The sequence below is a fragment of the Bison bison genome, unplaced genomic scaffold (genome assembly GCF_000754665.1).
Source record: "Bison bison bison isolate TAMUID 2011002044 unplaced genomic scaffold, Bison_UMD1.0 scf7180017864168, whole genome shotgun sequence".
Taxonomy (NCBI): Eukaryota; Metazoa; Chordata; class Mammalia; order Artiodactyla; family Bovidae; genus Bison; species Bison bison.
This window is the reverse complement of record NW_011494740.1, coordinates 3,467,930-3,488,907: the sequence shown is the minus strand read 5'-3', so window position 1 is coordinate 3,488,907 and position 20,978 is coordinate 3,467,930. Positions and strand designations below refer to the sequence as shown.

Below are 20,978 nucleotides of genomic sequence, written 5' to 3'. Positions count from 1 at the left end.
CACTGACTCAATGGATGTGAGTCTGAGTGAACTCTGGGAGTTGGTGATGGACAGGGAGGCCTGGCGCGCTGCAGTTCATGTGGTCGCAAAGAGTCAGACATGACTGAGCGACTGAACTGAACTGAACTGAATAAGATTTGATCAGTGTAGATGCCAAGAAGAAAAGTATTTCCCAGTCAAGGATAGTTTACTGGAATTCATTAATTATGCTGCTTTTGCAGAATGCTGCCCTCATAAACACTGCCATTATAACCTGGTACTTGGGCCAGTTTGTAGCAACTTCAGTTGTTTAGCACAGTGAAAAACTCTGACTGAATGTCTAATGTTGACATATAGCAAATTTATTTAAGAATGTAAAATGTTAATAGATATAATTGTCTTCTCACCCCCTTATTTTATCCTGTATTGTAATCGTATGCTGGAGTTTCAAAATAAATGACTCCCCTGACTCTGTCAAATGCTGACTCATGGGGATCTACAGTTAATGCAGAATGTGAAGAAAAAAATTGAATTAGTAGAAAAAAAGATTAAGCTAGCAAAATCATGTAATAGGTTAAATTAGCTATAGGCAGAGCTTCCTACCCAAAGAACTGACTTGTTCTATGAGGATAAATCAATGCTGCCATTATCTAATCTAGAAAAAGAGGGTGTAATCCTTGAAAACCCATCAAGAACTGGGTCTAGGTAAATACAGCTGTAACTATTTTGTAACTTTGAAGAAAAAAACAAACAAACCTGAGTGACTAATACAGGAAGGAGCTAGAAATAGGAGCCAATACTCTGGGCCTCACCACTGATGGGGAGGGGAGAGGTTCTTGAACAGTTGACAGGAGCAGATTGTTCATTCTGGTAGATTTCTAGAGCAGTGGTCCTCAACCCTGCACAATTTTGCCTCCTAAAGAACATCTATGTCCAGAGAATTTGGGTTGTGGTAACTGGTGGTGGTGTTTGTGGGGTGGCTATTGACTGACCTCTGGTTGGGTAGAGGCAGGGATGCTCCTAAACATTTCACAGTATGCAGGACAGAACAGCCTACTTAACTTCTCCCTGCCCCCCATCAAGAAGCATCTGGCCCAAAATGTCTACACTGTTGAGACTGAGAACAACTGAGATTGAGTGAGAAACTGTTCTTCAGGTTGTTTTATCAGAGGTCATTTACCCACTGGGCTCAGTAAAGAACCTCTTAATGCTCATCTGGTATTTTATGTAGACATTTTCAAGGTACCAAAAAAGTTGATCTTTGAGCACTTTCTAACACTTACGTAGTAGTAGTAGTTACCTTATATCAGACACTGTTCAAAGTGACTTAGAAATATTAGTATTTTATCACTGTGACATTCTGTGAGGTAAGTGCTCTTATCCCCATTTTGCATATGGTGATTAACACACAGGCACAGAGAGGTTAGTAACTTGGAACATGGTCAAAAAGCTGGTCAGTGGATTCTAATTTTCCTGCATTAAGTAGTTTTCTGCCCCTTGTAATTACCCAGTCTCAAAATGAAAATACTCAAATATGTTAATGTCTCTTCAGTGATTAATTTGAGTCAGATTCTTTCAGCTTAATCAGCTCTAGGCAAGCTCCAGAGATCAAGTTCCTGAATCTGTAAGGCTGGATTTGAAATGATCCCATCAGAACACCAACACTTGAGTTAAAGGACCTGTGAAACAGGATGATTTCTTTGGACAACTGACCCACTCTAATATAGTAATTAATCATTTTTTTTGTGTGTGGAACTTCTCCTTGTATTTTTCATTCTTCTTTAATTTTTATCTTGGCTGCACTGGGTCTTCTTGTGGTGTGTGGGCTCTCTAATTGTGGAGCGCCGCCTTCGTTCCCTGGCAGCTGTGGAATCTCAGTTCCACAGCCAGGGATCTAACCTGATTCCCCTTCTTTGGAAGACAGATTCTCAGCCACTGGACCACCGGGGAAGCCCCAGTCGTTTTCTTTTTGTTCATATGCTTTCTCTGTAATTTCTCCAGTGGTTTGAACTCAACTGGTTTTAGTTTGATTAATGTCTCCTGTATGCAGAATATGCTGAACTGTGTAGCATTGTAAAATTTTTTAGAAATACAACCAAAGTTAATTAGAAGAAAGCTGTTTCTTCTTGTCATCTTTATTTTGGACTTGGAAATTTCCAGAGCAGCTCTTTATTTACTAGTATGGTTCTTACTTAGAAATATATATATATATATTCTCTTACCTGTTTCTTCTCCCACTCACATACCCATGTGTTCTTTTACCACTCTAAGCTTTTGTAAGTGTACAGTTCAGTGACATTAAATGCACACTGTTCACATTGTTGTGCAGCCATCATAGCCACTCATCCTCAGAAATGTTTCATTTCAACCCATTTATTATCAATCTGTTAAAACTTGCTTGCTATAGCTAATACAGGTGTAGATTTATTATTGACTTTAATATTTTCAGAAACTAGACTATAAGAACTCTGTTCTTCTCTTATTTGTGCACATATAAATACCTTTCTTATAAAAGTTGATTTAACTCTAATATTTCTTGATATATTCTGGGTGGGGGGTGGTGAACAAATAAATTGGGCAGATTTCTATGTTAACAGGTTACTGTAGAACTCAGCTTCTAATATGATGAAATTCATTTGTATAGCTATAAAATCAGTATAATTTTCTGAATTTATTCTTACAGTGTATACTTTTCTTTTTTTTAGTAAGTGTGGGAAACATATTTACTAAATTTCTCAAATACAGTTTGAGAAATTTACTCAACTACTATGTGAAAGTTGAAATTCAAGGAACTTAGTATAATTTGTCATTTTGAAACTCTTTTCAGGAATTTACAATATAAGGCTTCCCTGGTGGCTCAGCTGGTAAAGAATCTGTGTGCAATGCAGGAGACCTGGGTTTGATCCTTGGTTTAGGAAGATCCCCTGGAGAAGGGAAAGGCTATCCACTCCAGTATTCTGGCCTGGAGAATTCCATGGACTGTATAGTCCATGGGGTCACAAAGAATCAGACACAACTGAGTGACTTCCACTTTTCACTTTCTGTATCATTTTAGGTAACAAATCTTTTCATTTGCGTTTTACTTGGGGTTTATGGGAGAAGTTTCTGCCATAGGGATGGATAAATAGCATCCTGGCTCAGTGTTTCAGGGTACATAGCATGTCCTGAAAACCACATGGCTTCTCGGGGCAGACTTACGTAGTTTACTAGAGGTGACTTAACTTTTAGGGCTTCATTTTCCTTGTATGTAGAATGACAAGTAATTGGTGGTCCTCCCTTACAAGTATGATGGAGAGGGTATGTATGCATGTAAAGTATTCCTCCCTGCTTCCTACTCTTCCCCGAACCCCCCAGCATGCTGAGTTGGAAATTGAAATTTAAAATAGGGTTTTGTGAATGGTTTGTGTATAATCAACTTTTGTTAGATTGTGTATTGTTGTTCAGTTGCTCAGTCATGTCCCTCTCTTTGCAACCCCATGGACTGCAGCACGCCAGGCTTCCCTGTCCTTCACAATCTCCTGGAGCCTGCTCAAACTCATGTCCATCGAGTCAGTGATGCCATCCAACCATCTCATCCTCTGTCATCTCCTTCTCCTCCTGCCTTCAATCTTTTCCAGCATCAGTGTCTTTTCCTATGAGTCGGCTCTTTGCATCAGGTGGCCAACATATTGAAGCTTTAGCATCAGTCCTTCCAATGAGTATTCAGGATTGATTTCCTTTAGGATTGGCCAGTTTGATTTCCTTGCCGTCCAAGGAACTCTCAAGAGTCTTCTCCAACACCACAGTTCAAAGATTGTGTATACTGTTATTTAATAAAACCCTAAGATCTCTGCTTTCAAAGATGAGATTTTACACCCATTACAAGTTTTGGTTGTGATCCTGTACAGGTTGCAGATTGGCTCCACCTGTTTTTTTTCATCTGCAGTTCAGGGTAAAGGACATTATCTCCCTGGCGTATAGCATGTTCCAGGACACATTCAAGTACACATGCACTTGAATGTCCTTTGAGGGGTCAGGGAATTAAAGCTTCTGATAACACATGACATTCATCATATCCGTTCATATTCCACTGACCAAAGCATGGTCAGGGCTCATGTTCATAGAGTGGGATGTCATTAGTATGAGCCACAGTATTACTGTTTATAAAGGGCTGCAGCTGCTAAGTCGCGTCAGTCATGTCCGACTCTGTGCGACCCCATAGATGGCAGCCCACCAGGCTCCCCCGTCCCTGGGATTCTCCAGGCAAGAACACTGGAGTGGGTTGCCATTTCCTTCTCCAGTGCATGAAAGTGAAAAGTGAAAGTGAAGTTGCTCAGTCAAAGCAGTTGAATATTGACAATTTCATATAGTTCCTATTGCATAAGTGAGTTGAATCTGAAGTGGAAATGGGCGGTGCTGCATAATCCTTTTATGATGAGTAAATGCATGGTAAGAGTAGATAACAAAGCAGTCTGTCAGCATGGAAACAGATTGTCATTTATAACATATCTTTGAAGAAAAAAATGTATCTTAAAATGTTCACTCTACATACTTTATGGGTATGTGTGTGTCTGTACACATGCACTTGAATATGCATTAGTGTACAAAGATTAAATAATTAGTGTAATCGTTAGTTTTCAAATGACAGCAGTATCGAATTTGACTAGTTAATTTTTATTTCATTGTAGGTATATTAAAGCAAGTCAAAGATTACATTAAACAATGTAGCAAATGCCAGGAGAAACTAGATCGCTCGCGTCCTATATCGGATGCTTCAGAAATGCTGGAAGAATTGGGACTAGATCTTGAATCTGGGGAAGAAAGTAATGAATCAGAGGATGACCTGAGCAACTTTACTTCGCCTCCAACTACAGCATCCAAGCCTGTGAAAAAGAAGCCAGTATCCAAACATGAACTTGTGTTTGTAAGTGGAGCTTTCCATTCAGCTTTTACATCTGTAACTAGTGTGTTAGTATTTATAGTATTTTTTCTTGAATCTCTAAAACTGCTTCCCTGTTGGTACCGTCACTGTTAAATGTGCTGAAGTGTTAGTCCTCACTTCTGTCAGACTCTTTGCCACCCCATGGGCTGTAGCCCACCAGACTCCTCTGTCCATGGAATTCTCCAAACAAGAGTACTGGAATGGCTTGCCATTTCCTTCTCCAGAGGAGCTTCCAGACTCGAACGCTGGTCTCCCTCCTGCATTGCAGGCAGATTCTTTTACTATCTGAGCCACCAGGTACAGGTGCTAAATGTTCGCTAATACTGCCTCTTCCTTAATCATAAATTTTCATGTTGTTTCTCCTCATAATGTAACTTGTTGATTTGCTGTTAAATTATTCCTCCCCTCGTCTTTTTAATTGGTATATTGGTACAGGTAGACAGAATACATTTCTGGAAGCAGTCTGTGGGTCATGCAGCAAGGTAAACTTAAACTGGCTAGGTCTTTGTTTTTTGCCTGCATTAATGTCTTACATTATCAGATAAATTTCTGACCAATAAAAGGAGGCAGTAGGAAATGAGATGTAGGTTTTCATTGGATCAAGTAAAGTGAACATAGCGGAAGATGGTGAGTACGACTTATCTTTTTATTTAAATACATAGGTAATAAAGAATATTGGATTATTCATATTAGTGGAATTTTTACAAATGAATAATGTGTCTTGTTTTAAATTTTGTTAAGGGTGAGAATACAAATGATATATAATGCAACTCTTGGTCTCCAACTTATTTTGATAGGTTGACACCAGAGGAGTAGTGAAACGGTCTTCTCCAAAACATTGTCAGGCTGTCTTAAAACAGCTGAATGAACAGAGGCTCTCTAACCAGTTCTGTGACGTTACTTTGTTAATTGAAGGAGAAGAGTATAAAGCTCATAAATCTGTTCTGTCAGCTAACAGTGAATATTTTCGAGATCTTTTTATTGAGAAAGGAGCTGTTTCCAGTCACGAGGCAGTGGTGGATCTTTCTGGTAAGAATTTTCTTTTTTTTTCTTTTTTGGTAAGAATTTTCTGATACTCTTTGTTAATAAGTACATACTGGAAAAAGGGTGTGTGTATCTTACAAACTTAGGATCTGTGCTCAAGTGGAAGAAGCCCATTTATAGCATCAGACTAAGCTTAACTGTAAGCTCCTTCCTTTTAGAAAGGTTTCCAAGGTAGATATATGAAAAGCCTGTCATTTCCTACCACTGCCTGTTAGGCAAGAGAGTGGTAGCACTAGTAGAATTTCTGTGATTTACATTGTTAAAACAGTTTGAGAGAAATCTGTAACTACACCAAAGTTATTACACTAAATAAATATATTATTTTAAAATTGACTGAATCTTATGTTTTGGACATATAAAACACTTCTATATGTCTATTGTTTTTCATTTTTTAAGGTTAATAATCATCATTCATGTAGATTTGATAATAACGTCAGTATAGAATACTCAGAATTCTAGGGGCCTTTTTTTTTTTTAATTATCATTATTATTGTAAATGAGTAATTTGACTTTCCTTTGGCCTCACTAGAATTTATATATTGGCTTAGGAGTCAACAAATGAAAATTTAGGAAGCATTAAAATAGGTAACCTTATTTATACATTTTCTTATACTGTTACTTTGCTATAACTCTTAAATAAGTGACGCCACTGGGTGAACTGTCATTTCCCCTTTCTAAAGCAAAAAAGTGACTTTATTCGGGTATATAATATTCACCTAGTTAGCCACTGAACCTTTTCTATCTTACTCTGGCGAGTTAAATTCATATATTTTTTCTTAATAGTAGCTGTATGTTTAATTACTAAAAAAGATTTCTCAGGTATTCACTTTGTGCAGGGAACTGGCCAGGCTCTAGGGATACAGTGATGAACAAGAGCTTTTATGAAGCATAGAGGAGCATTACATTCTAGATTTGATATTTACTTTGGTGATTCAGAGGAGAAAATACATCTTATTCTGGGCCATCTGAATAATAAAACTTATCACAAGTGTAGTCTTGATATATTAGCTTTGAAATTTTTTCCTTATCTTCCTTGCATCTGAAGCAGAAAGAAGAATGCTGCTCTTTTGTTTCTCAGCAGCTTATAGCAAATGAAATCTCTGCTTCCCAGATAACTGCAGCACAGCATCCTATTATTATTTCAGGAAAATACCTCGGTTATTCTTCATTCCATATGCTTATTTTTATATTTTGTTCAGCAAATAGCAATAGCAAGTGAAGCAGACATTATTAAAATCTTTGTTTGATTTTTAAATAGACTAATTATATGTAAATATTTAAAAATGATAAAATGTACATCTGTTTTCTTGTTACCTACTTTAATATTGTTGAATTCATTGTTTATGCTTTCAAAAATTTCTTCCCTACTCAGTCATAAAGGTACTTTCATGTATTGTCTTATAGTTTCTCATTCATATTTAACTTTTAATCTGTTTGGAATTTTTTTAATGGTGTGAGATAAATATTTGATTTCATTTTTTTCCATTTTGATAACTTGTCTCAGAATTTAGTGAAAACTTCCTACCCATCCACCATGCAGATTCTCTTAAAAAACAAATGTTCACATGTTTGGTACTGATTCTACATTTTTTTGTAGTCTATTGGTTGTCTCTTCCCCCCCATTATTGCTTGGTCTACCTTATCTTTATAATAATAATGGAAATCTTCACCTTTGTTATTCTGGTGAGTCTTATTCATAGCCCTTTGCTCTTTCACATAAACTTAAAGCAGGCTATCTACTTCTACAAAAGGAAGAAAAATGTATTTTGATAGGGATTACATTGAATTAATAAAGTTTTATATTTTTCCATAAAAATCTTGCACATTAAAAAAAATTTATTTCTTTATTTGGCTATTCTGGGTCTTAGCTGTGGCCTGTGGGACTGTTAATTATGTCATGTGAACACTTAGTTGGAACATGTGGGGTCTAGTTTCCTGACCCATGGTATCGAACCCATGCCCCCTGCATTGAGGGCATGGAGTCTCAGCCACTGGACCACCAGAGAACTCCCTTGCACATCTTTTGTTAGATTATTTTAAGGTAGTTTATACTTTTTGATACTATTATAATTTTTTAAAATTATGTAATCTCTGATTTATTTTTATTAATTGTTGATTACTAAATACAGTAGTACTGCTTAATTACCTTAGTCATTCAGACATCTACCTGTAGATTCTTTGAGATTTTCCATATAAAACAAATATATTATGTGCTAATAGTAATGGTTTTGTTTCTATCCTTCCAGTCCTTATATTTTTAACTTTTTCCTGTTACTTTACAGTGCCATTTAGAACCTCAAAAAAAAAACAGCAGTTGAATAGAGGTAGTGATAAAGAGTTCACTTATTCCCATTCTAAAGAAAAGGTGTTTTTGTTTTTTTACTGTGAAATACATTGTTTGGTAAATGTTTTATTTATTTATTTTTTTTTTATTCTTTCATTTTCTCTGTACTAGGAACACTCAGTGTGAAATTATCCCTTGTTATCTCTCTCTCTGTGCCATTGAGTACTTTGATTACATAATTATCCACTTCTCTTAGCTTTTTTTGTCACTAAAATATTCAAAGCCCCTGCCACTTGGTCACTTTGTGACTCTTAGGTTAGTATCATTTTATTATTGACAATTCATAACCTCCTTCAGCTGTTTATTTCCTAAGATAATCCATCCATCCTTCCTTCTTTATTTCCATTCTTCCTCTCTTTGCTTCCTTCCTCCCTTTCCTCCCACTCTCCCCCTCTTTGCCTCTCACTTGCTCTCTCATCAAAGAGATAAAAGGGAGGCCACTTTCTCTTCGATGTCCCCACACCTCTGCTATCTCCATACCTCCTGTATCTCACTCCTCCATGGAGTCTGAGCCCACTTTGCCCCTGACGTACTCTGCTGACCCCTGAGTTGCTTCTGTGTCCACCCTCCAGTTCTCCAATTCCAGCTTTGACTTTGTCACCCCCAGTTGTCAGAAACAGCCATGGTAAGGTCTCCTTTAACCTCCTCTTTCTAAACCCAAAATCCCCTTTCCTTGTGATCACCAGTGCTCATGTTCTTCAGCTGCCCGTGCTTAGCGTTCTGGTCTCACCTGTAATAATTTGCATTCAACTGGCTTTCTTAGTTTTCCAGTAACTTACTGAACTCTCTCATTTGATTGTGTTAGGTAGGTAGAATAGGGAAAAGGAGTCCAAAATGGCGGTGGCTAAAAGACAAGGAAGGTCCAAGGACCAGAGTCTTGGTAAATGTTTTAAATAGATAATCCTTTACCCCCTTTAACATTAAGGAAATTCCCTTTGAAATGAATGTGGACTTACCACTGTACTTTTTCTGTGTCTGTTGAGACCATCTTTTTCATTCTGTTAATGTGGGAAATTTTACATGGGTTTACTAATGTTAACCCAGTTTTTCATTCCTGAAATAAATCCACTTTAGTCACAACATACCATATTTTGTACAAACTGCTTAGAATGGTTTGTACAAACTGGTTTAGAGTACTAACGTTAGACTGTTTGCATCTGTACTTAGGAGTAATTTTTCTTTTTCACAGTTTGTCGTGTCAGCTTAATCTTACAAATTGTGTGTTCCTTCCAATTTTTACATTCACTGAAGTAGTTACTATGAAATTAGATTTATCTCTTCAATATTTGGTAGAATGATGGCTAAAATTGACTGGCCTGTAGTAGACTTTGGGGCAAGATTTCTAGCTACTAATTTTGACACATTTAATAGTTACGAAATTATTCTATAGATTTTCTGTTTCATCTTGAGTAATTTATAGAAGGTTGTGTATTTGCTGTAATATGTCTCTTTCATCTAAATTTTCAGATTTATTGGCACAATTTTTTTTACTTTGGCCATGCTGTGCAGCCTGCAGGATCTTAGTTCTGGGACCAGGGATAAAACTCAGGCCCTCCACAGTGAAAGCTCAGAGTCCCAACCGCTGGACTCCCAAGGAATTCTGGCACAAAAAACAATTTTTTAGTGCAGAAGAAATTCAGCAAGAGGCAAAGTGATAGGCAAGAAATAGATTTATTAGTGTAGGATGTTTGTAAGAGATGCCAGCTATCAGGCAAGGAAGCTCTGCCCCAGCGTAGAATTTTTTTATATCCTTTTATAAATGCTTCCAGTGACTATAGATCTCTCTTTCATTCCTTGTGCATTTTCTCTCATTTCAAATTTTTTTTTTTTTACTAAAGTTTTACTGGCTTTAAAAGAAAAAGAAGCTGGCAAACTACAACTTGCATGCCAAATCTTGGCCCACTGACCACTTTTGTAAATAAAGTTTTATTGAGACAGCCACACCTATTCATTTGCTTATTGTCTGTGGCTGCTTTTGAATTTACAAAGGTGGAATTGAATAGTTGCTAGAAAAACCAGTGGTCCACAGAACCTAAAATATTTGCTTATCTCACTGTTTACAGGAAAACTTTCTTTACCCTTTGGCCAAAACATAATTTTTAAATGTTAAAAACTTAACTTATGCAAGTACTATAGTCCAAGGTCTTATATAATTAATTGCAGAAACCAGTACGATGTTAAAACTGCTTCGTATAGAATTCCCAAGAATTGTATATATTGTCTTTCAACCAGAGAAATGACTTTGCTCAAAATGAATTTGCTGATGGATGAAAAATTGGTTAATACTCTATAGAGAAATAAACCAATAAAGTTTTGGAGTTACCTTTCCAACCCTGACAGAAATAACTTCTTATTCTTTTACAATTCATTTGCACTTGCTATTACTTTTCTGTAAGTTAATTTTTACAGAGAGTCTAGTCAGTAGCAATCAATGGTGTTTGCTCAGCACTGCTCTTAAAGAATACTTGACTCCAAAGATATATTATACAGTACAAGGAATAACTACAAGTGGGAGTATAACCTTTAAAAATTGTGGGACACTGTTGTACCCCTGAAACATGTAATACTGTATGTCTGCTGTACTTCAGTAAACAAAAGCCCAGTAATCCTTCTTACCTATGAACCAAATTTTTTAAATTGAAGTATGGTTGATTACAATGTTGTGTTAATTTCTGCTGTACAGCAAAGTGATTCTGTTTTATATATATATTTTTAAATATTCTTTTCCTTTATGGTTTATCACTGCATAGTGAGTTTCTTGTGCTATACAGTAGGACCTTGCTGTTACCCATCCTATTATATAATAGCTTTCATATGCTAACCCCAAACTCCCACCCTGGTCCTCCTCCACTGCTCTTACCATTGGCAACAAGTCTGTTCTCTGTGTGTCTATTTGTGTTTTGTAGGTAAGTTCATTTGTGTCATATTTTAGATTCCAGGTATAAGTGATACCATATAGTATTTGTCTTTATCTCTCTGATTTCACTTGGTATGATAATTGCTAGGTCCATCCATGTTGCTGCAATTAATGGCTGAGTGTACCACATCTTCTTTATCCATTAGTCTGTCAGTGGACAGTTAGATTGTTTCCATGTCTTAGCTATTGTAAATAATGCTGCTGTGAATATAGAGGTGCATGTATCTTTTTGAATTATAGTTTTGTCTGGAGATATGCCCAGGAGTGAGATTGATGGATCATGTGACAACTGTGTTATTAATTTTGGGGGGACCCTCCATATTGTTTTCCACAGTGGCAGTGTTGACTGTCTTTTCATCTGCCTATTGGCCATCTATGTGTCTTCTTTGGAGAAATGTCTTATTTAGTTCTTCTGTCCATTTTTTGATTGGGTTGTTTGTTTTCTTGATGCTGTTAAGTTGTATGAGCTGTGTGTTTTTTGAAGATTAAACCGTTGTTGGTCACATCGTTTGCTAATATTTTCTCCCATTCCATAGATTACCTTTCCTTTTTGTTTGTGGTATCCTTTGCTGTGCAAAGTTTGTAAGTTTGATTAGGTCCCATTTGTTTATTTTTGCTTTTATGTCTATTGCCTGGAGAGATTGACCTAAGAAGACGTTGGTATGATTTATGTCAAGAAATGTTTTGCCAATGGTCTCTTTTAGGATTTTTATGGTGTCATGTCTTATATTTAAGTCTTTAAGCTATTTTGAGTTTATTTTTGTGTATCATGTGAAGGAGCATTCAGATTTCATTGATTTACGTGTAGCTTTCCAACATGCCCAACACCCTTTGTTGAAGAGACTTCTTCCTATTGCATATTCTTGGATCCTTTGTTGAAGGTTAATCAACTCTAGGTTTTTGGGTTTATTTTGGGCTCTCTGTTCTGTTCCATTGATCCATATGTTTGTTTCTGTGTGAGTACCAAACTATTTTAATTACTGTAGCATTGTATTTATTGTCTAAAGCCTCCCTCCTGCTTTGTTTTTTTTACTCAGGATTGCTTTGGCAACTCTGGATCTTCTATGGTTCCCTATAAATTGTAGGTTTATTTGTTCTAGTACTGTGAAAAATGTCATGAGTAATTTAATAGGGATTGCATTTAATCTGTAGATTTCTTTTGGTAATATGATCATTTTAACAGTATTCTTCCATGCTTCTGGATTGACTTCAACTTAGAAATTAAAAAGGTACTAGGTAAAAGACCAAAGTGCATTTTTTTTTAAGAAATACTCTTTCTTACCTCAAGCTTATTAACTTAATTTCATAATTTGTAGCAGTATTAATATGGCTTCAGGCAACTTAATTATCAGCTTTCCTAGGAGTGACTGAATTAGTGATGTTAGTCATGTTGATGTGTAGTCTCCCCAGCTTTCAACTGGACTCCTAGTACATCTCATAGGTTAAGGCTTCCTTGTATGCTTGTTACTTGTTTATCCCTTATTTGCCTATGTAAAAGAACCAGATTTTATGTATCTTCAGTCAACACTGAAAAATACTGCAAACATGAGTTTTTAAACTTTGCTTTGCTTTAAACTTTGCTTTGGCCCTCTGTCATTTTTAATAAAAGATCTCTTAAGATAAATTATTACATGTGAGAAAAGCAAGGCACAGTAAAGTGTGTGTAATACAATACCTGTTGTAAGAAGGAGACAGAAGAGTATTTATTGGGCTGTATAAAGAGACTCTTAAAAAGCTGTACAAATTGTTAATTCGGTCTGGTTATGGAGATGGAATTGGACTTAGGACCATGTTATCTTCTAATTTCTGAATCATGGGAATATTAACAATGGTTTTTGAATGTGAAGTACTGAGAACTTAGAATGGAACTGATCTTATTTTCTCACATAAAATGGGAACCTAATGCCTGGTGTGTAGTAATTTGTCTTATTCCTTAGACCAAAGATGAGCAAACCATAGCCCGAAGGGCAGTCCTCCCTTTTTTTCCTCCATAAAGTTATATTGTGACATAGCCACACTCCTTTACATACATGTTACAATACTTGGTTTCTCTTTCCAGCTACAGTGGCAGAATTAAGTAGTTGAAACAGATGCCTTATTGCCTGCAGTATTTATTATCTGATTCTTGACAGAAAAACTTTCCTGACCCTCTGCTATAGACCTTGTTTTAAAATTTTTAGTAATAGAATACTTTGTTCACAATCAAATTTTTATATGAGCTTCTGTTTTGAAATGCACAGCTGTGTTTACTGCAGTGAGGTTAGGGGACGGGTTGGTTGGACCCTGCCTTCTCACCTGCCTCCCTCTCTTTTTGTACCCTCCATTCTCCAGCAGCTGTTTCTTGAGGGAAATTTGAGGAACCCCCGGGGTTCTAAGGAGTACAGTTTGAAAATGACTGCCTTACAACAACTCTTTGAGGTAGTAAGTGTGATATTATTTTCTATTTTAGGTATTGAGAGACACGACTCATGGAAGTGAGTTAGTCAAGGCTTAATAAGCAGCCAGAGCTCAAAACAATTCCAGAGTGTTTTAATTGCAGAATAAATGGTTATATTTGCCTTTATATTGTATTTTATATTGTCATAATGATACAGTAGTTGTTTTTACAAGGTGTTTTAGTGGTGATTTGACTTTTTTGTCTTTCATCTTCCTTGTTTCGCATAGGTTTTTGTAAGGCTAGTTTCCTTCCTTTACTGGAATTTGCCTATACTTCTGTGCTAAGTTTTGACTTCTGTAGCATGGCTGATGTAGCCATCTTGGCTCGTCATCTTTTTATGTCAGAAGTTTTAGAAATCTGTGAAAGTGTGCATAAACTAATGGAAGAGAAGCAGCTAACTGTGTATAAGAAGGGTGAAGTACAAACAGTTGCATCTACACAGGACTTACAAGAACAAAGTGGAGGTACAGCACCTCCCGTGGCTAACAACACGGGAACCACAACAACTTTATCCACTGAACTTGGGGATTGTGAGATCGTACTACTGATGAATGGAGAATTGCCAGAGCAGAATGGAGAGCTGGGACAACAACCTGAGCCCCAGGTTTCTTCACAGGCTGAAGCCACCGCGTCACCTGTGGGCTGTGTAACTGATTCCCATCCTGAAATGGAGTCTGTTGATTTAGTAACAAAAAACAACCAGACAGAACTGGAAACTTTAAACAGCAGAGAAGATAGCACAGTTTCTAGTACTCATCCTAAGCCTTCACAAGAGAATGTAATCAGTAGCTCTCCAGTAAACACTGATACGGGAAATGATACAGCAGCTGAGGATATCTGTGCTGAAGACATTTCAGAGCATAGGCAGGACCTTGACCCGTCCTCGAAAGATGAGGAAAATCTAGCTGAACCGACAGCACTGATGGACCAGAGCCCCGATGATGATACTTACAGAAGCAGACTTCGGCAGCGTTCTGTTAATGAAGGGGGATATATCCGACTACACAAAGGAATGGAGAAGAAGCTGCAGAAACGGAAAGCTATTCCCAAGTCAGCAGTTCAACAGGTATGATGAAGAAAGAGTTCACCTTTGTAGTTTTAGCTTTAAGTTGAAAGCATTCTATTGATAAACTTATGGTGAAAAATATTTTGAGGGGGAGGGGAATGGGTGCAGGAAAGCAATTTAATGTTTTAAATACCAATGTTATTAATAAGGTAATGTGAATTTGAGATAGTTAAATTTGGATTGTGTTTTCTGTTCTTTAATCAGGTGGCTCAGAAATTAGTTCAAAGAGGAAAAAAGATGAAACAGCCGAAAAGGGATGCTAAAGAGAATACAGAAGAAGAAGCATCCCATAAATGTGGGGAATGTGGAATGTTTTTTCAGAGACGATATGCCCTTATAAAGCACATACTGAAACATGAAAGAGCTAGAGATTACAAGTGTCCAGTAAGTATCTGGAAAGCTAATTATAAATGGCTCTAACTTCTTTATAAATAGAATCTAGTTTACTGCTTTGTTATTATGCTACCATTTGTATTCTCCTTCTCCCTTATATTGCTGTCATAGTTATCTGCTGATTCATACATGTCATGTTCTTGTCAAAAAATGTTCAGTGACTTACTTCTGCTTCTACTGTAGAAAGATGACAGTAAAATGATCTTTTTAGAAAGTTCATAGAGAGGCAAAAAGAACAGGAGACCATAGCAACTAAATTCTGGCCTCGGATACATAAATGTAGTCTTTTTTTTTTTTGACTGTACCACATAGCACTGGAATCCTAGTTCCCCGACCAGGGATCAGACCTATGCTCCCTTCAGTGGAAGTGTGGGGTCTTAACCACTGGACTGCCATGGAAGTCCCTAGATGGAGTCGCTGATTCAGTAGATTTGAAAGGGCTCATTCCCAGGCTTTCAGCATGGAAAGCTAAGAATCAATCCAAATTGTATTACAGAACTACCAGGAGGCTCAGGAATTAATGGTACTAGTGACCTTGAAAGTAGAGGTAAGGCTGATGGTTAGAAAGAGCAAGTGAATCACTACCACCGTGCCTTCAGTCAAAGATCCATCTTCTACTCTCTAAAAAAGAAAACCACTGCTCTAGAGAACACTGTGGATAATGAGGGTGAATGTATCAGTGTGGTATACCCAACAAGGGAAAGTAGAAGCTTCTATACTGAATATTGAAAGTGCTCTTTCTCTATTCAAGTCCTGGAGTGTTAACAGCCAAACCCTTAACCTTAAAATAGAAAGATTTCTTAGAGATGAGAAATTTGAAGCCCAGTAAAAAAAAAGACCTAAAGATACCACTCACTAAAGCCAGGGGTTGACCATTTTACTTCCCTACTTACACACAAGTTCCAGCCAGTTTTTAAATATCTTACTCCGAAATGTGAATAAACATCAGGTATACAGATTCATGACAAATATTTCAAGTGAAAAACAACTTTGAGGAATTCAAGACTATGCAGTTAGAAAAAAACTAAAAAAAAAAAAAAAAAATGCACATAAAACCCAAACCACAAGTATGATTTATATTAGAGATAAAGGAAAAGATTATGTCAGTGAAACAATAATCATGTACTATGTTTTTAAAAGGAAACTTTAAGAAAACAGAATAGTTTTTTAGCAATAAAATGTATAACATATAAAAAAGTCTCTGAAAAGTTAGGAAACATAATTGACTAAATCACTCAGAAAATAAAGAAAACACAAGGTAAGAATGGGAGTGAAAGAAACTGAGGATTGGTCTAGTTGTATTCTAATGTCCAAGTAATTCTAAACAGCATGAAGAGAAAGAAATCATTAATGCAATGAAAAAAACATTTTAGAACTTGAACATAGACGTTTCCTTGTTAAAAGGGCATGTCACATGTTCAGAATCATGGTTTAAAATAATTCTTTACCAAATGCATTATGAAATTTCTGAATCAGGAGACAAAGACAATCTTACAGATTGGAAAAGAGAAAGGAAAAGGGTTAGAATAGTTTCAGACATTTCAGCAGCAACAGTGGAAGCTAGAAGATAAAGGCACAATATTTTTAATATTATAAAAGGAAATGATTTCTAACTTGAAGTCAATAGTCAGACTATATTTGTGATGGTACAGTAAGAACAGTTTCAAGACTTGCAAGGTCTGCAGAGTTTTACCCCCTAAATTCCTTTTCTCGGGAAGCTGTTGGTAGAGGTATTCCACCAAAATGATCAAAACATGGGAAATGGAAAACATGGGGTCCAATCTGTGAAACAGTTGCCCCAGTTTGGAACACAGCATAGTGCTTTGACGGAGATATCCCACAAGGTGATGTGTTTAAACCTTCTCTCAGCCAACAATTGAGGGAATGTTTGACAACAAATTAGCACTAAATATGAAGAGAAGTAAAAGGGAAAGCAAAAGGAAAGGGAAGAAAATCATACTGTACTATATTGTCCAGCTGTAATAACATGTACGTCATCAAATAATGTAAGCACTGAAATTGATCTCACCAAAATGATGATAAAGCTGTCTTGAGCAAGTATGGTAATGAAAGGAATTGTGTGTGTAGAGAGTGAAAGGTGGAGATACTCACCTCCTATTATTCATATTACTCAGAATTGCAGAGATGATCATTAAGAAAGTGTCAAAAAAGTAGAAGTAGTGGACCAACAGGCCAGTTTTATTTATTTTAAAAAAAGTCTTATGGATCATGACTGTGTATAACTTTGATTTTAAAATAAAGAGCAGAGGCTTTCAGCAGTACTTAGCAAGTACAGGATAAAGCTCAAGGACTGGACCTTCCTTGCTGTCCAGTGGCGAAGACTCCGCACGCCCAGTGCACGGGGCCGGGTGCAACCCCTGGTGGGGGAACTAGATCTCACATGCCGCAGCAAAGACCGAAAATCCTGTCTGTCACAGCTAAGACAGCGCAGCCAAATAAATGAAACATAAAAAACAAATACAATGTAAAAATTAAAAGCAAACAAGTCCCAAGGACTATCACAGTTTTATCCTCCCACTTTTTCAAGCCCCTGTGTTGCTCCACCTAACAACTGTTAGTATTCGTGTAATGATCGTGTGCTTCCTTTTGTCTGTCTTACTATTCCTTCAAGGCCCAGCCTCAGTGCTGAGGCTTTTCCTTACTCTGATTACTCCCCCTTCTTAAATATTTCACCTGTTTACATATAAATCCTTTTTCTGTGGTTAGATTATAAACCCCTGCAGAGTAGAGACTGGGTCTGTCCCTTTTATCTGTATAATCTGGTACCTGGTATACTGTGTCTTTTATAGAGTGTATGTGTTTATGTAATTGTAACAGACAAATGGCAAGTTGAAATATGAGTTGCGTTTCACTTAACATTTGTAATGAAAATACATTGAGGCAGAACTTACTTTTTCTTTTAGTTGTGTAAGAAACAGTTTCAGTACAGTGCCTCCTTGCGAGCCCACCTTATTCGACATACCAGGAAAGATGCACCTACTTCGTCCTCTTCCAGTTCCGCATCGAATGAGGCATCAGGGTCATCGTCTGAGAAGGGCAGAACCAAACGAGAATTTATATGTTCCATATGTGGAAGGACATTGCCTAAATTATATTCTCTTCGAATACATATGTTAAAGCACACAGGTGTAAAACCACATGCATGCCAGGTAAAGTCATTATATTTATTTTGTTATTTAAAGAAGACTGGAATATAACTGACAGTAAGACTGGTTGAATCTGGAGCCACATCACTTTAGTAAAATATCCCATAAAGTCCATAACTTTTTCAGTTTGTTGCCTAGGTCAAGGATGATTCCCATTTTTGCTCTTTAATTTGTTGTCTGAAGTTGTAGTTTGAAATAAATCTGTTTAGAGTGTTCAGGAGACTTGATGGAATTCAGAGTGGTACTGGTGAGAATAACCAGCTTCTAAATCATACCTGCATGTTCGGCAGGGCCAGCCTGGCTTGGTAAGGAACCTGTGACTTAAATCTTAGCAGAAATTCTGCCTAAAGTCTGTGTCCTTCTCCAGAGCTGAAGACTAAATGTCAAAATCTGATTGCTGGTTCAGAATCCTGTGATAAGCCAGATTTGGGCTATTTGAAACAGTGAAAAATTTCTAGCAGCACCTGTAGCTTTGCATATAAGGATGACCCACTATTTTTATTGATAGTTTTGGAACCAGTAACATTTTTAATGTTTTTCTCTCTTGTTTTTTTAAGCATTGTATTATGTGAAAAAAGAATGTCAAAGAATAGAATAAACCCTTATGTACCCTTTACCCAGCTTTAGTAGTTATCAACACATGGTCATTTGTGAGTTTTTTTAATTAAAAAAATTTTATTGAAATACAGTTGATTTATAATTTTGTGTTTTAGATATACAGCAAAGTTATTTAGCTATTTATTCATTCTTTTTTAGATTCTTTTCTATTATAGGTTATTAGAAGATACTGAGTGTAGTTCCCTGTGCTGTGTAGTAGGTCCTTGTTGGTTATCTATGCTTAGTTGTGTTTTATATGTACTGTCACTCACTCCCTTCCTACCCCTTCCCTTCAGTTATTTTGAAGCCAAGTCCTAAGCATCATTGTATTCATATATTTAAAAATTAAGTGTTAATTGGACCTCTGGTCTTCAACTGTAGCCCTACTCAAGATGCGTGGGCCATGGAAGATAAGTAAAAAAAATGGAGAGTAAGCATGTAGAAATTGTAATGGCAATTTGACGCTGTTTGACATCTTTATTGTGTTTAACAAAAATCCCTAATAGATTGAGGAAAGGAAAAAAAACTGGTACCTCATCAGAGAGTTTGAGAAGCACTGTTTTAGTTGGTATAGATGTGAATGAGTATATTGTTCTTGACTAAGCTTCCATGTCTCTTTTAATGTATATTGTTTACCAGTTTCAGAAAAGACAGTGTGAGGGTTTTTTGGTACTGTTTTAAGTTCTTCCACAGATTACATGGTTGTAAGAAAAATAGAAATATTTGTTATGTACGGAATGAGGAGATAATCAACGAGCTTAAAATCTTAGGCCCTTGTTTCAACTTAAACGTTGTCATTTTGTTTATAATTTAAGGTTTTAATTTAAAATAGCATACTAGCTTCTCTATCTTCATTCTTCAGAAACAGCCCTTAACTCTTTTTCTGTTTTACTTGTTTAAATACCCATGCTGCTTTAGGTCTGTGGAAAGACTTTCATCTACAAACACGGTCTAAAATTACACCAGAGTCTCCATCAATCACAGAAGCAGTTCCAGTGTGAACTATGTGTGAAGTCATTTGTTACCAAAAGGAGTCTTCAAGAACATATGAGTATTCACACAGGTAATGAGAAATTTACATTGACATAGTTACGTGTTATATACTGTTAGCTTACCTAGTGTATTGATTATGCTATAAGACTGTATATGTGCAGTTTTTTTAATTAATGAGAGTAAAGCTTAAAAATTGTTCTTACATCTAGTTTTAGAGCTATCTTATTTGTATAAAAGTTTTTTAAACTTTTTTTTAATTAGTGCACATGTCTGCTTCATGTCAATGTATGGCTAAATCCACCACAATATTATAAAGTAATTATCTTCCAATTAAAAGAAATTAATTTTTTAAAAAGTTAAGCAATAAGCAGATGTAGCTGTCAACAAGTATGTGGTTTATAATTTTATTAGAATTTTCAGTCCACATATACTAATTTTCACATGTTTAAAGCAGTTATGTAGAAGTGGCTGATAAAGGGTAGATAATCTGCTGTAGAACTTGTATACAACTCTACACTGTTATAATCCAGATGACCATGCAAACCTCCCAAATTCTTTGGGCAGTTGTGGCCTCACTAGTACTATACTGAGAGGAAATAGGATATTTGACGTAGTTTGTTATTCTTAGAAGGTGGGTGCCAAAAGTCATAGCTTCTGTGTTCACTTGATAAAGTAGCTTCTGAAGTATGACATAAAGCATTATTAGAAGAGCACCCGATCACTGGATTTGTGACATGCTTTTTAATTCTTACAGGAGAGTCCAAGTACCTTTGCTCAGTTTGTGGAAAGTCTTTTCATAGAGGCTCTGGGCTTAGCAAGCACCTAAAGAAACACCAACCAAAGCCTGAGGTTCGAGGCTATCATTGTACTCAGTAAGTATTTAGTATGTGAACCATTCAATTAATTTATGTTCTTAGTTCATTTGAAAGTTGTTTCAAAGGAAAATATTTGAGGTGGCTGAAGTTGATTAGATATAGTTTGATACAGTATCACTTGATAATGTGTCTCTTTCAAAGTTCAACTGTAATTGAACTCTGCTAAGGAAGTGGAACTTGAATATTCATATGTAATTATATAAACATACACACATACATATCTGAGGTGATGGATGTGTTAACTT

At 36.4% G+C, this 20,978-nt stretch overlaps 1 protein-coding gene across 3 annotated transcripts in view; it reads left to right on the top strand.

Annotated features, from left to right (window-relative positions):
- ZBTB11 (zinc finger and BTB domain containing 11) overlaps nt 1–20,978 on the top strand; it is a 34,038-nt gene that overhangs the window by 5,409 nt on the left and 7,651 nt on the right. For 2 of the 3 annotated variants that reach the window (XM_010841996.1, XM_010841994.1), the window contains exons 2-8: nt 4,647–4,882; nt 5,698–5,929; nt 13,870–14,708; nt 14,913–15,092; nt 18,026–18,271; nt 19,784–19,928; nt 20,613–20,730. In XM_010841996.1, coding sequence (XP_010840298.1) covers nt 4,647–4,882; nt 5,698–5,929; nt 13,870–14,708; nt 14,913–15,092; nt 18,026–18,271; nt 19,784–19,928; nt 20,613–20,730 — 1,996 coding nt within the window. The remainder of the gene's footprint in view (nt 1–4,646; nt 4,883–5,697; nt 5,930–13,869; nt 14,709–14,912; nt 15,093–18,025; nt 18,272–19,783; nt 19,929–20,612; nt 20,731–20,978) is intronic. The other variant, XM_010841995.1, reaches the window with a different exon arrangement.